Source organism: Myotis davidii, unplaced genomic scaffold (genome assembly GCF_000327345.1).
Source record: "Myotis davidii unplaced genomic scaffold, ASM32734v1 scaffold608, whole genome shotgun sequence".
Taxonomy (NCBI): domain Eukaryota; kingdom Metazoa; phylum Chordata; class Mammalia; order Chiroptera; family Vespertilionidae; genus Myotis; species Myotis davidii.
The window spans coordinates 2,760,979-2,776,165 of NW_006300025.1; the positions used below are offsets into that span (position 1 = coordinate 2,760,979).

The 15,187-nt window shown below is 42.6% G+C and overlaps 1 protein-coding gene across 1 annotated transcript in view; it reads left to right on the forward strand.

Moving 5' to 3' along the window:
* Positions 1-15,187, forward strand: part of CFAP61 (cilia and flagella associated protein 61) — a 230,857-nt gene that overhangs the window by 19,197 nt on the left and 196,473 nt on the right. The window contains 1 exon segment of the mRNA XM_015572036.1: positions 5,073-5,205. Coding sequence (XP_015427522.1) covers positions 5,073-5,205 — 133 coding nt within the window.

Genomic DNA, 15,187 nt, shown 5'->3' on the forward strand with positions numbered 1-15,187 from the left:
CAGCTTTTCACAGAGAGTGGGGCCATTCCCATTGTACTTGATGCTGGTGAACTGTGGCCTTCCCCAGTCACCAGTCATCACTGCTGACACGCTGTGCCTCAGGTGAGGGGCACCTGGCTCTCCTGTGCGGAAGGAATTCACAGGAAGTCCTGGCTCTGCTCCTGATGGCAGGCGGTGCTCACAGCGGAGTTGATGGATGGATTGTTTTTGGTAGCCAGGGTGCTTTGTTTCTGTGGGGCTAGACTTTGTCATGTGCTATTTGAGACTCTGTGAGGCTGATGTCATCCTTTATCATTAGCACTGGGGGCTGATGCAAGCTCATAAATTATCAATTACCCCAAGGAATGCATTTAGCAGAACAAGTTCCTCTGTACCCATTTTGGGGAAGGGCTAAGGGAGAGACTCTTTAGAGCGCCACAATTTAGGAATCACCTGTGATTCCTCCTATTTTTCCCAGAAGAACTAGTATTGAGGTATATGATTATGGATAACTTTGTTAATGGGCTATTGAGGGCTCCTGATTAGTCTTACAGCCCTGCGTGTCTCTGAACTTTTATCCCTAATTTTTATATCCATGGGTTAATATTTTTGTGTGCATCATATAGATAAGGCCCTGTACACAGTTTGTTTTGGAGTTCCCTGGGTTGTAGCAGTCTTGATCAACTTAAAGTGAAAATTATTAGGATATTGGGTTATTTTCCCATAATTTCAAATAATTGTCTCTTTACTAAATATTGGTGCAGATTCTCATAATGTTTGAAAATGGATTTGTTGGCTATTCTCTCTTAGAATCTTTTAAAAAAACTAGTATCATCCAGGACTCGTTACAGAGTAAAGCCACTTCTGTTAGCATCCTTTTTTTGTTATTAATCTTCACCCAAGGATATTTTCCATTGATTTTTAGAGTGATAGGGAGGAGGAGAGACAGAGAGAGAGAGAGAAACATCGATGTGAGAGAGACACATCGATTGGTTGCCTCCAGCAGGTGCCCGATTGGGGGCCAGGGATCGAGCCGGCAATTGAGGTACATGCCCTTGAGCACAATTGAACCCAAGACCCTTCAGTCCAGAGGCTGATGCTCTAGCCACTGAGCCAACAAGGCTAGAGCCGTTAGCACCCTCTCGGCAGGTTGCTAAGCGGGGAAGCAAGTGGTTTCTGGAATGCAGAGGAGCTCTTTCATCTGGCGTCCTGGGTGCTCAGGTCGAGTCAGCTGACAGTGATTCCTGGCACGGGACAGGGGTGTGTGAAGTCTCCCAGGAGCAAACGCTGCTGGGGGCTTACTGCCTGCCAGAGACTGAACTTGAGGGTGTCCAGTTCACCCTTGCATCACCACACTGTATCCTCCCCTCTATCCTTGCCCCTGGCCCTTTTGTAGATGCACAATGTTGAAGTGCCTGGGCAGGTTTCTCAGCAAGTGGAGTCAGAGGCTGAGTGGAAGGGCTGTGGAGCTGCCAGCGTGGGGCTGTGGGCCCACTCCCAGATAGGCCCTCTCAGGCCGCATGTCTCTCACCTGAAAAGCAGGCTTAGCTACGGCACTTCAGTGCCTGCGGAACACTGGACAAGGTCCTGGCATGTGATAAGGATCCCATCCATGTTGGCCATTGTTGTTGCACCTGCGCTGCAGGCTACAGTGCGTGCAGATGTGAAATGTAAGCGAAGCCAGACACTGGTTAAAGTGGTAAGGATAGATTTTAATCAGTAATAACTATTGCCATAGGGAAAGGAGTTCAACATAAACTGAATTCAACTTCAATTTGTACAGAGGTGAGTAGGAGTTTTAAATGGAGGAGGAGGAGTCGATAGGGGCCCAATAGGATCAGGGAAGGGAAAAATTATATAAAGTGGGAAGGGGGCTGCCCTAGCCGGTTTGGCTCAGTGGATAGAGCGTCGGCCTTCGGACTGAAGGGTCCCGGGTTCAATTCTGGCCAAGGGCACATGCCTGGGTTGCGGGCTCGATCCCCAATGTGGGGCGTGCAGGAGGCAGCCAGTCAATGATTCTCTCTCATCATTGATGTTTCTCTCTCTCTCTCCCCCTCTCCCTTCCTCTCTGAAATCAATAAAAATATATTTTAAAAAATTAAAAAAAAATAAAGTGGGAAGGGGGGATTGGTCCAAGTGAAAACCACCTGAGTTTGCTAACTGGCATGTATTGAAGTTAGACTCCCTCCCTCCCACAGAGACAGGCGTCCTATCCACAGGTGTCGGCTGGAACAAACAGGACATTTTTGGGCGGCCTTAAGCATTCTCCGGGAGACACTTTAAGGGGCGGGGCTAGGGTCATCCTAGGGATGTAGCCATAAGCTGTTAGAAAATATGTTAGCGTTTATTCAGGTCTTTACAGGCCAAGGTTGAGGCCTGTTGAGAAGAGGGCTCAGTGTCCTGGCCAGAGTTGGGTCAAGGAGAGTCTTCGTCACAGAGCAACCAACACAGAACTCCGCCTTGTCCCCAAAGAGCATGTTCCTGGGTCAATGAGTACCCAGTGGTGACCCTGTCATGGGGTTTCTAGGACAGAAGGCTGGAGGGTGTGAGGTGTAGGTGAGCCTTGAAAGATGCTAGAATTTGGAATAAGTGAGGGGTCAAAGTGCTGGAGAGGAAAAGAGGCGGAAGGAGGGAGGATGGTGAGGTCCCTTTCTAAGAACAATGAATAGATCAACTTGTTTCATTGTTGGTGCTGAGGATGGAAAGATGGAGGCATCAGAAATGAGGCTCAGGGCTCTAGTTCATCCGAGAAACAGGTGGAGACTGGCAAAAGCTTTTGAGTAAGGGAGTGAGGTGAAGAAAGTGGGATTTTAAGCAGATTAGTGATCGTGGATGGAATGGATGAGTTTATTCCTACCATGGCCAAGGGGCAGCTAGTGCAATAACTCAAGCTTTTGTAGTGATAACCTCTTCCATGCATTAATCAACGTTCTATAACTGTTCTTATTGACCCTTCCTACCTAAGTAATAATAGTGTTAATGATAATAACCTGTTATTATTATTAGTTTAACATTTACTGTCTTTATGACAGGTGAAAAAACTGTGACATAGGTTAAGTGACTTGCCCAAGGTTATAGCTATTAAATTCAGACGCAGGCATTCTAGCTTCCCAGCCCAGGCTGTGACCATCACACTGTATGGTTTATTCTCCAATCTTTTCAAAAGCACTCCATAAGCCTTTGACACATTTATTATAGGGCCTGAGTACATCCCAGCCAAAGGTGACATACACACAAAAATAGATGGGCAGTAGGTCAAGAACTACTTTAAAAAAATGAGTGCAGGGCTGAAATAGTTCGTGAAATGGTCATGTGTGTCCTACAAACACCATTGGTGTTTGTTTCTGGTTCTCTATTTTCCACTCACCATTAGAGATTCCTGATGCCCTGGCATGTGGAAGGAGATGGTTGGGTGACATCATACCCAGGTTGATAGTATAACAAGCCAATATCCTGGTTGCCTGGATAAGGACCCCCTGCTGTCTCTCCTTCCAGGAAGTGTTGATGAGGTTGTAATTTTCCTTCTTGTGCCGTGGTCTGCTGACTGGCTCTCTCTTTAGCTCTCGGGTATTATAGGGCAGAGACCTAGTTTTTCAAATATGTATTTCTTCCATCAAGATGCTTATTATTGATGAAAAACCATCATTATCCCAAAAGTTACGCCTGTGTCACAAGAGGTAAAGGTTTCATCCTGCGAGGGGGGGTGGAGATTTTTATCCCGAGTGCATAGGGTGTTCCAGTTTAAAGCCTTTAGATTTGTAGGGTGGAGCTATAGCAGGATTGGGGGGATTTTTTCCAGCAAGGGTTGGAGGAGCTGTGGCAGGGCTGGCTGGATCCACAGTGTTGATCTCTTGCCCTTGAGCCAAAGTCTCTCAACTGCTTGTGCTTCTTGCTGCCAGTTTTCAAAAGGAATGTCGATTTAAAGGAAGATTTTTGAAGTGCATTGTTGGCTTAGTGTAGCATGTGATGACTGGGTCCAGATCAGCTGACCCGAGTTCTCAGCATAGCTCAGCTGCCACCTGTTTCTATGGTCTCCGGCAAAGCATTCCATCATCCCCATGAGCCTTGCTCTCCTCCATCTGAGGAGTGATATGGTGCCCACCTCCTGCGGTTGCCATGATCATCTGGATAAAGCCCTGAGCTTTATATACATACTAATCACTCCATAGGAGGAGCTACTATTAATATCAAAGAGAACATGTAAAGATAAAGTGGGATAATGAAGATGCCATAGTAAAAAAATGAATGGGGGGAGGTTAGTAGCCAAATGAGATACATACAAAAAAAATAATGCAAATGTGTATACTTTTAACAAGAAAAGCATCAGGATAAAAGTATAAGAACATCCTAGAGAATAAAATAGAACACTAAATATAACTAAGAATGTACTAAAAAGGAAAGAATGTTAAATATGGCAGCAAAATGGGTCCAAGGCTAGCATCACTATGCTGCCATAAATATGGTTCTTGGGTCCTCCCTCTACCCCCCCCTGCCCCCCGCTCCCCCCCACATTGGTTGTCAAGGTCACTGTAGAGGGTCCTGAGAATGGACGGTGAGCAGAACTTCATTGCCTTTAAATCAGCATTTCCCCCTCCATGTGAAGTGTCGAGATATGGCAGGAATTCTTTTGGGGGGAGGAAGAGGATCCTGGGGACAATGCCATAGAAGTAGTGTTCTTTGGAAAACATTTGGGCAATGCTATTCCCAGCATCTTGACCTTTGGCTCATGACAAGCTGCTCTACCTTTCACAGCCAAACATGCTGAGTGTGTTCCCTCTGCTGGAAGTTTCTACCCCAGGTCTCAACATAGCTTCCTCTCCTTCTCCTCATTCAGGTCCCAACTCTGACGTCCCTCCTCAGGAGGTAGGTCTTTCCTGACCACTCGACCCCATCACTCTCCGCCCCAAAGCATTATCATTGTTGACATGTGTGAAGTGCTGTGTTTGTTACATTTTTATCGTTTGTTTCTCCTGTTAGAGTGGAAGTTCATTTCACCTGCATGTTGTTGTATTCCTGGCATTTAGAACAGGGTCTGGCACACAGGTACTCCTTTTTAAGAAAGAACACTGATCCTAAGTCTTTCTGTTAAACAGGGTGGAAGATCATGATGACCTCATGCCAATATTTCTGCAACATGACACAATTCTGAGAGCAACTTATGGCGAATACTTTCTGGCTGAACTAATAGAGGCCCAAGACAAGGAGAATCATGCTGTCGTGTGTGAGGTTGGTGATCAGTCCACCCAGGGATACGCTTAGTGACAGAAATGGGAGAAATAAGCGTTGCTGTTCCAGGTTTCGCCAGGCACTCCTGGAGCTGTCATACCCTCCTCCTCCTCCATGCCCTTCCAGGTGGCATGCCACGCCAGCTTCCGGGCTGTGGCATCACACCCCTTCCCGTGTTAATTGGCTTTAGGATTTTAGGTTTTTGTGAGGCCCTTCCAGATGCCCAGGCTGCTGTGGATTCTTTGCTCTGTCTCTAGAGGTAGGGGTGAAAATTAGGGTGAGAGGAGAAGATCCTCCAGTAGTATGTAGGGAGGATTTCTTTTCTTTTTTTTTTAGGCATCTTTTTTCAAAAATATTTTTATTGATTTCAGAGAAGAATGGAGAGGGAGAGAAAGATAGAAACATCAATGATGAGAGAATCATTGACTGGCTGTCTCCTGCACGCCCCCTACTGGGGATCAAGCCTGCAACCTGGGCATGTGCCCTGATGGGGAATTGAACCATGACCTCCTGGTTCATAGGTCGAGGCTCAACCACTGAGGCATGCCAGTTGGGCCGGGGGGGCGGGGCGGGGGGGGATTTCTGAGACCCTAAGTTCCCAGAGGCCAGACGTTAGAAACCAGTATCCTACCGGCAGATGCATTTTGTTTGACTTGGAAAATAATTTTTAACTTTTTAAAAAGTTAATTAATTAATTTATTAATTTATTTATTTTTAATATATTTTTTATTGATTTTCCACAGAGAAGAAGGGAGAGGGATAGAGAGTTAGAAACATCGATGAGAGAGATCGATCAGCTGCCTCCTGCACAGCCCCCATTGGGGATGCGCCTGCAATCAGGGTACATGCCCTTGACCGGAATCGAACGCGGGACCCTTGAGTCCGCAGGCCGACGCTCTATCCACTGAGCCAAACTGGTTCGGCTTAACTTTTTATTTTAATAATCTTTCACACTTAAAGAAAACTTATAAGTACCCCAATTCCATAAATGTTAACATTGTACCATATTTTCTGTATTATTGTCTTTGCTCTTTTTCTATGTCTATCTACAGATACGTATATATTGCATATATGTTATGTATTTTTTATGAACCATTTAAGCATAAGATACAGACGTAATTCCCCTTCACCACTAAATACTTCAGCGTACATTTCTTCAAAACAAGGATGTTGTCTTCTGTAACTAGCACAGTGGTTGAGTCAAGCTCAATCCTGTTATCTGACCAGAGACCTTGCTCAGATTTTACTGATAGTCCCTGTGATGCCCTTCAGAGCGGATGGAAATGCAGATCATTCAGTGAGCTCACGTGTCACGTGTCTTCAGTCTCTTGTAATCTGGAACAGTGTCCTGTGTGTCTGTCTGTCATCACAATGACAGTTTTGAAAAGCACAGGTCAGTTATTTGGGGGAATATCTCTCAATTTAGATTTGCCCAGTGTTTTCCCGTGATGTGATTTAGGTTATTATGACTACATTTGTTGTATTAATGGCTAACATTTAAAAATTAGGAAAGTGTCTATAACAATTTGAATGGGTAGCTTTTCTGGAAAAATCACAAGGCCTGCCTGTTGGGTCTGCTCTTCTGCATGTCCCCAGTGTTTGGAGCTCTGGAGCAGCTCTCATTGCAGGCAGTCCTGGTGCCCGCCAGCCCAGCACTGTCCCCACTGCACCCTGGCGCTTCATGACCCCTCAGGCTGTCTTCCCCACTTTGTACCAGCCTTGCCCTGTGACCCCATCACTCGGGATATGCCCTACAGTGTCCTGACTCTGCAGTGTCTATCCAGGAGGGCTTTACTGAGAGCAGAGGCAGGGATGGGAATTTAAAAAGATGAAACCCACACCCTCAGCTGTGCCAGCTGTAGACCTAGAAGTCCACACCCAAGGAAAGGGTGAGAAGGACAATAAAGAGAACGAACAATATTTGACCTTTATTTTAAAAAGAAAGACTTTGTGCCAGTTTATTGAAAAGCATTCAAAGGTAGGGATTTAGCAGTTTTACTTCTAGGATGATTTGTTTAGGGATTCATTATTCTTCATGCACTCACTTCTCATTATTTGCCAAAACTGTAAAACTATTTAAAGAATATTACTTTTCTTAAAAAACATGTAATCAAAAGTGCTCTTATTTTGATAATATGATGAGTTTGAGGCTTTTGATAATATGATCAGTGATTCTCAAGCGTGGTGTGTACAACAATCACTGCAGAGGCTTTTTAGAATACTATGCCAAAGAACTTGTATCCAGCATGTATAAAGAACTCCGACAGGCGTAAAGAGATAAATAATCCAAGCCAAAATGTGGGCAAAGAATTTGAATAGACATTTCTCTGAAAAAGATAGCCAAAGGCCAATAAGCCTGTGAAATGTTCAACATCATTGGTCAGTAGGGAAATGCAAATCGAAACCACACCAAGATGCCACTTTCTACCTGCTAGGATAGTTATAATAAAAGGGGACAGTAACAAGTGTGGGTAAAGATGTGGAGAAATTGTAACCCTCACATATTGCTAGTGGGATTATAAAATGGTATAGCGTAGCCACTTTGGAAAACAGTTTGGCATTTTCTCAAAAATTAAATATATCCCTGGCCAGGTGGCTCAGTTCGTTGAAGTGTCATCCTACACACCAAGTTTGCAAGTTCAATTCCTGGTCAGGGCACATACCTTGGTTGCAAGTTTGATCCCCGGTTGAGGTATGTACAGGAGGCAACCAATTGATGTTTCTCTTTCCCATGGATGCTTCTCTATCTTAAAAACCACAAAAAAACAAACAAAAACATTCTCAGGTTAGGATTAAAAAAAAATTTTTAAGTTAAATATAGAAATACTATTTGACCCAGCAGTTCCACCCCTAGAATTAAAAACACACATATACACAATAACACGTACAGAATTGTTTGTAGCAGCATCATTCAAAACTAGAGGCCCAGTGCACAAAAATTTGTGCACTTGGGGGTTCCCTCAGCCCAACCTGTGCCCTCTCGCACTCTGGGACCCCTTAGGGGATGTCCACCTGCTGGCTTAGGCTCACTCCCCGGGGGATCAGGCCTAAGCTGGCGGTCAGACATCCCTCTGGCAGCCCGGGAGCCCTCGGGAGATGTCCACTTGTCAGGAGGGAGTAGGCCTACGCAGCAGTCGGACATCCGTAGGGCTGCTGAGGAGGCGGGAGAGGCTCCCACCGCCACCACTGTGCTGGCAGCCATCAGCCTGGTTGGTGGCTGAGCAGAGCTCCCCCTGTGGGAGTGCATTGACCACCAGGGGGCAGCTCCTGCATTGAGCGTCTGCCCCCTGGTGGCCAGTGTGTGTCATAGTGACCAGTCATTCCCAGTCATTCTGCTGTTAGGGTCAATTTGCATATTACCCTTTTATTATATAGGATAGAGGCCTGGTGCACGGGTAGGGGCTGGCTTATTTGCCCTGAAGGGTGTCCCAGTTCAGGGTGGGGGTCCCGCTGGGATGCCTGGCCAGCCTGGGTGAGGGGCTCAGAGCCATTTTCTGGCTGGCCACACTCCCTTCAGGGTAGGGGTCCCCACTGAGGTGCCTGGCCAGCCTCGGTGAGGGGCTGATGGCTGTTTGCAGGCTGACCAAGCCCCCCAGCGGGGACCCTCACCCCATGGGGGTGTGGCCAGCCTGGGTGAGTGGCTGATGGCTCTTTTCAGGCTGGTCACACCCCCTTCAGGGTGGGGGTCCCCACTGGGGTGCCTGGCCAGCCTGGGTGAGAGGCTGATGGCCATTTTCAGGCTGGCCATGCCCCCCAGCGACCCAAGCTCCCCGCCCCTCCTTTTTTTTCTGGGACTTATTTATCTTCTATAATTGAAACTTTGTAGCCTTGAGCGTAGCCCAGGGCTGACCAGGGCAGGCGGGAAGCTTGGCTTCCTCCATCGCTGGGGGCAACCCAAGCCTCCTGCTCGCTCCAGCTCCATGGCCACTGCCATCTTAGTTGAATTAATTTGCTTACTCGCTCCTGATTGGCGGTGGGCATGGCTTGTGGGTGTGGCTTGAGCATAGCGGAGGGATGGTTAATTTGCATGTCTCTCTCTTATTATATAGGATAGCCAAAAAGTAGAAATAGCTCAAATGTTCTTCTACTGATGAATGGATATACACCCAAAAGTGGGAGTGTTAGGTCATATAGTAACTCTACTTTTAATTTTTTGAGAAACCTCCCTACTGTTTTCTTTTTTTTTAAAATATATTTTATTGATTTTTTACAGAGAGGAAGGGAGAGAGATAGAGAGTTAGAAACATCGATGAGAGAGAAACATCGATCAGCTGCCTCCTGCACATCTCCTACTGGGGATGTGCCCGCAACCAAGGTACATGCCCTTGACCGGAATCGAACCTGGGACCTTTCAGTCCGCAGGCCGACGCTCTATCCACTGAGCCAAACGGGTTTCAGCCCTACTGTTTTCTATAGTGGCCGTACCAGTTTACATTCCTACCAACAGCACACCAGGGTTTCTTTTTCTCCATATTCTTGCCAACACTTGTTATCCTTTATCTTTTTTATGATAGCTGCTCTAACAGGTGTGAGGTGATATCTCCTTGTAATTTTGATTTGCATTTCTCTGATGACTAACGATGTTGAGCATTTTTTCATGTACCTGATGGCCATTTGTATGTGTTCCTGATCTTAGAGGAAAATCTTTTAACCACTCAGGGTTGAGTATGATGCTCTCTGTGAGCTTGTTATGTATGGCCTTCATTGTGCTGACGCGTGTTTCTTCTATACCCCATTTTTTGAGCATTTCTATCATGAAAGGATGTTGCATTTTGTCAAATGATTTATCTGCTTCTATTGATATAATATGATTTTTGTCTTTAATATCTATTAATTAATGTGGTGCATCACATTTGTTGATGTGAGTATGTTGAACCAGCCAAGGAAATTTTATCCAAGGAAAAATTCTGTTGGTCATGGTATATGATTCTTCTAATGTGCTATTGAATTTGGCTTGCTAATATATTGTTGAGAGTTTTTGCAACTATAGTCATTGTGGATATTGGTCTGTAGTTTTCCTTTCTGGTAGTGTCTGATTTGGGTATCAGGATATTTATTGCTGGACTCATAAAATGAATTTGGGAGTGTACCCTCCCCTTCAGTTTTTTTGAAAGAGTTTGAGAAGCATTGATTTTATTTTTTTAAATATTTAGTAGAAATCACCAGTGAATCTATCTGAACTGGGGCTTTTTGTTGTTGGGAGGTTTTTGATTATTAATTCAATCTCCTTATTTTTTATTGGTCTGTTCATATTTTCTATTGGTCTAATTTTTTTTACCATATAATTATTCATAGTAGTCCCTTATGATCCTTTGTATTTTTGTTACTAGTTATAATATATCCTCTTTCATTTCTGATTTTATTTGAGTCTTCAATTTTCCTTATTCTAGCTAAAGGTTTGTCGATAAAGGTTTATTTATCTTTTTAAAGAACCAGTTCTTAGTTTACTGATCTTTTCTGATCATTTTTCTAGTCTTTATCTCATTGTTCCTGCTCTGCTTTTTGTTATTCCCTTAATTCTGCTAACTTTGGGCTTAATTTAATCTTCTTTTCCTCATTCCTTGAGTTGTACAATTAGGTTGCTTATTTGTGATCTCTTTTTCTTGCTGTGACATTTATTGCTATAAACTTAGCTCTTAGAACTGCTTTTTCAGCATCCCTTAGGTTTGGTATATTGTTTCCCATTTTTGTTTGAAGATGTTTTTTATTTCTCTTTTTAGTTATTACTTAATCTCTTAGTTGTTTAGGAGTGTTTTTAAATATCCACGTGCTTGTGAATTTTTCAGTTTTCCTAATGTTACTGATTTTTAGTTTCACAACATGTGGTTAGAAAAGATACGTGGTATGATTTCATCTTCTTAAATTTGCTAAGACTTGTTTTGTGACCTAATGTGTAATCTGTCCTGGAGAATGTTTCATGTGTGCTTGAGGAGAATGTGTATTCTTCTGCTGTTGGATGGAATGTTCTGTATATTTATGCTAGGTTCCTTTGATCTAAAGTATCAATCTAGTCTGACGTTTCCTTGTTGATTTTCTGTCTGGATGGTCTATCCAATGTTTGGGGTATTAAAGTTTCCTTCTATTCTTGTATTCTCTGTTTTTCCCTTCATATCCTTTACTATTTGCTTTATATATTTAAGTAGCCTAATATATTGGATACATATATATATTCACATATATATAGATATATATCTATATATATATGTGTGTGTGTAAATATATGTAAATATACATATATGTGTTTATATATGCTTATATTTATGTTTATGATTGTTATATCTTCTTGATGAATTGAACTATTTATAATTATATAATGACCTTCTTTGTTTCTTGTTACCATTTTTGGCTTAGAGTCTATTTTCTCTGATATAAGTACCCCAGCTTTCTTTTGGTGTCCACTTGCACGGAATATCATTTTTCCCCTTCTCTCTCCACTTTAGCATTAGAACTGAAGTGAGTCTCTTGTAGGCAGCATATAGTTGGGTCTTGCTTTCTTATTCATCCAGCCACTCTATATCTTTTGATTGGAGAAATAATCCATTTACATTTAGAGTAATTATTGATAGGTAAGGAGTTATTGTTTTCTTGTTTGTAATACCCTATTCCTTTCATTATCTCTTTCTGCCATCTTTTATTAATTATTGATTTCCTGTAGTGTTATGCTTATATTCTTTTTTGTTTATATTTTGGGGATCTATTGCAGGTTTTTGCTTTGTTGTTACAATGAGGCTTACATAAAATTTTATACATGTAGTAGTCTATTTTATGCTGATAACAACTACCTTTGATCACATACAAAAATTTTACTTTTTTTTCAATGTCACTATTTACCTTTTTTAATATTGTGTATTTATTAATAAATTATAGATATTTTATTTTTAATACTTTTGGACTTTAACCTTTATACTAGAGTTAAGTATTTAATATTCCACCATATTACAGTATTAGAGAATTCTGAATTTGACTATATACTTAACTTTATCAGTGTGTTGTATATTTTCATATGTTCTCATGTTCAGTTTAAAGAACTCCTTTCAATATTTCTTGTATGGTAGGTCTAGTGGTGATGAACTCCCTCAGCTTTTGTTTGTCTGGGAAAGTCTTTATCTACCTTTCATTTTGGAAGGATAGCAGTGCTGGGTAAAGTGTTCTTGGTTGGCAGGGTTTTATTCCAGCACTGTGAATATATCGTTCATGCTCTCTTGCCCTGTAAGTTTTCTGCTAAGATAGCCTTAAAATAAATTGCAGCTTCTTGTCTCTTGCTACTTTTAAGATTCTCAATTTGGCTTTTATTTTTTACAGTTTTATTAAATGTGCCTTGGAGGGGATCTTTTTAAGTTGACTTTGGTGACTTAGGAATTTTATGAACTTTGATATACAAATCTCTCCCTAGATTTAAGATGTTCTCAGCTCTTCCTAAATAAGCTTTCTGTCTCCCTTTCCCTCTTTCTCCTTCTGGAAATACAATGATTTGCGAATTGATCTTTTTTATAATATTCCTAGGTCATGTAGACTTTTTCCTCTCTTTTTCATTCTTTGTTTTCCTATGACTGGATAATTTCAAAGATCCTATCTTTGATCTCACTGATTACTTCTACTTGATCACGTCTTGTGTTGATGCTCTCTATTACATTTTGTTTTGTTTCATTCATTGTATTATTCAGCACCAAAATTTCTTTTCAATTTTTTATGATTTCTGTCTCTTTATTAAACTTCTCAATGTGAGTGTGTGTGTGTATTGTTTCCCTAATTCCCTAATTTCTGTGCTTTCATGTAGTTCATTAAGTTTCGTTAAAATAGCTATTTTTAATTCTTAATATGATAAATCAGAGATCTCCATTTCTTTGAGTTGGGTTACTGTATTTATTTCCTTGCTTTTTAAATGTTCCTTGGAATTTTGTGTTACTGGCTTCACTTTTGAAGTAGCAATCATCTCCATCATAAGTGAAATATCTCCATTAGCCCTACAAGGAATTCTGAGGCTTTCTTGGATATCCTGTGAATACATCTGCTCCATGCTACTTGCTTTCTCTCGTAGCAGAATTCATAATCGTATATGTAGTCTTTGAATTTTGAGAAGCAGCAGACTGAGTACAGACGGCTTCTTTTCCCAAAGATGGCACTACAACTCAAGTTTGTGGTCTCTCTCTGGCCCACTGCTTTAACTGATTTTCTGCATGTGCTCATTAGCCATCTGCCAAAGCCTGCTCATGCTGCTGCTGGAAACATGCAAGGGAGTTAGCCATGGGAGTAGGGTGGTATATGGGTGAGGCACACAGAGAGCGGGGAGTGCTCATGGCCAGTTGGAGGGATTCATGGGTGAGACAATACCAGTAGGTCATGGGTAGACTTCTGGGTAGAATTTGCAACATATTCATGGTCTGTGTGTCTTTAATGTTCTCCAAGAGTTCGATCTGCTATTTTCCTAGACTCTTTTCACCCACCTTACCCCACTCCAGTTTTGGAGCCCCTGATTTAGTACGCTGAATGGGGTGAAGATAAAGGAATCCCTTAGGAAGCATTCACACAGCTGGGAATGCTGGTATTTGTTCATATGCTATCCCTTTCCCCGCCCCAAGGAAGATCTATGTTGGCACTAATCTGTGTCTCCTTGGTGATGGGTGACATGGTTAAAGTCAATCTGTTTCTTTTACCCACTCTAGTGTATCCAAATTCAATGAAGTCCCGGAAATTCTGTAGAAACATGTCCTTTCACAAAGACTCTCTCCTCTGTGAGGGATTAAGTCAGTGGCTCCCAGACCACACCAAGAGGTGCTGGAGCCAGTTCATAGGCCGCACATGGTCCATAGCCAGGGCTTATGACTGTCTGCCTAGTTCCTGATGCACAGGTAAGCAAGACTCCTTCCAGGTCCCGTTGCATATGGTACTGGATTTCATAAGCACTTTTGTTCATGGATAGATGCTGAATATTTGCTGTTGAATTGGGGGACAAAATGATGGATATCTTTAAGCTGCCTTGATGCTGACATCACTCTGGAGAAGTCTTTTAATTTTTTGCTTCCAAGGTGCTAGCTTCAACCTAAATCAGTTAAGTTAGTGCTCCTAAAGAGCAGCTGCAGTGGGAAGACCCTCACATTCGTTCTTTCTCTAGTTGTATGTTACACATTTTTATTGTGTGTAAACATCAGAGGAAGTTTACAGGCTTAAAATTGCAATCCCAACCCTGCAAGGACCCTTTGGTGTGTCTAGAGCAGGGGGTCCTCAAAGTTTTTAAACAGGGGGCCAGTTCACTGTCCCTCAGACCGTTGGAGGGCCGGACTATAGTTTAAAAAAAAAAACTATGAACAAATTCCTGTGCACACTGCACATGTCTTATTTTGAAGTAAAAAAACAAAATGGGAACAAATACAATATTTGTATTTGCATGTGGCCCGTGGGCCGTAGTTTGAGGAACCCTAGTCTAGAGAGCCAATCTCCAAGCGGTCATGCTGCCTGAGACATCAGAAGCTTTGTGTTCTTTGGAGATGAGACCACAGACTCAGTCTCAAATGGGAAGGCAGAAACAGGACCCCTCAATAGGGAGGAAACCATTTTAGGATATGGGAGCAGATCCTCAGTCTGTACCAAGCTGTATCCAGGGAATTAAGCCTCTTCAGGTTCAGAATCAGTGCTGTCACTGTCCTCCCACCTGTCTCCCTGTGTCATTCTCCTAATCACCTAGACTTCCTCAGGTTGGCCCTTAGGTAGTGGTATGCTGGAATTAGCTCTCTCTCTGGCTTACAAGAGCCAATTGTGAAGTCTTAAGTAGTTTTTTTAAAAATTTTATTTTATTGTTTAAAGTATTACGAATAGTAGTACATAAGTCTCCCTAGTGGTGACTTTCTCTGAGTAACCTTATGGCTCCACCTTGTTCCCCAGAACTTAGCACCAGGAGATCTAAGGCAAATTAGCACGTTTTTCTCCTTGTCTGGCATCAAGAAGGAAAGCTCACCTCTAAACAGTATGGCCTCGGGGGCTGGGG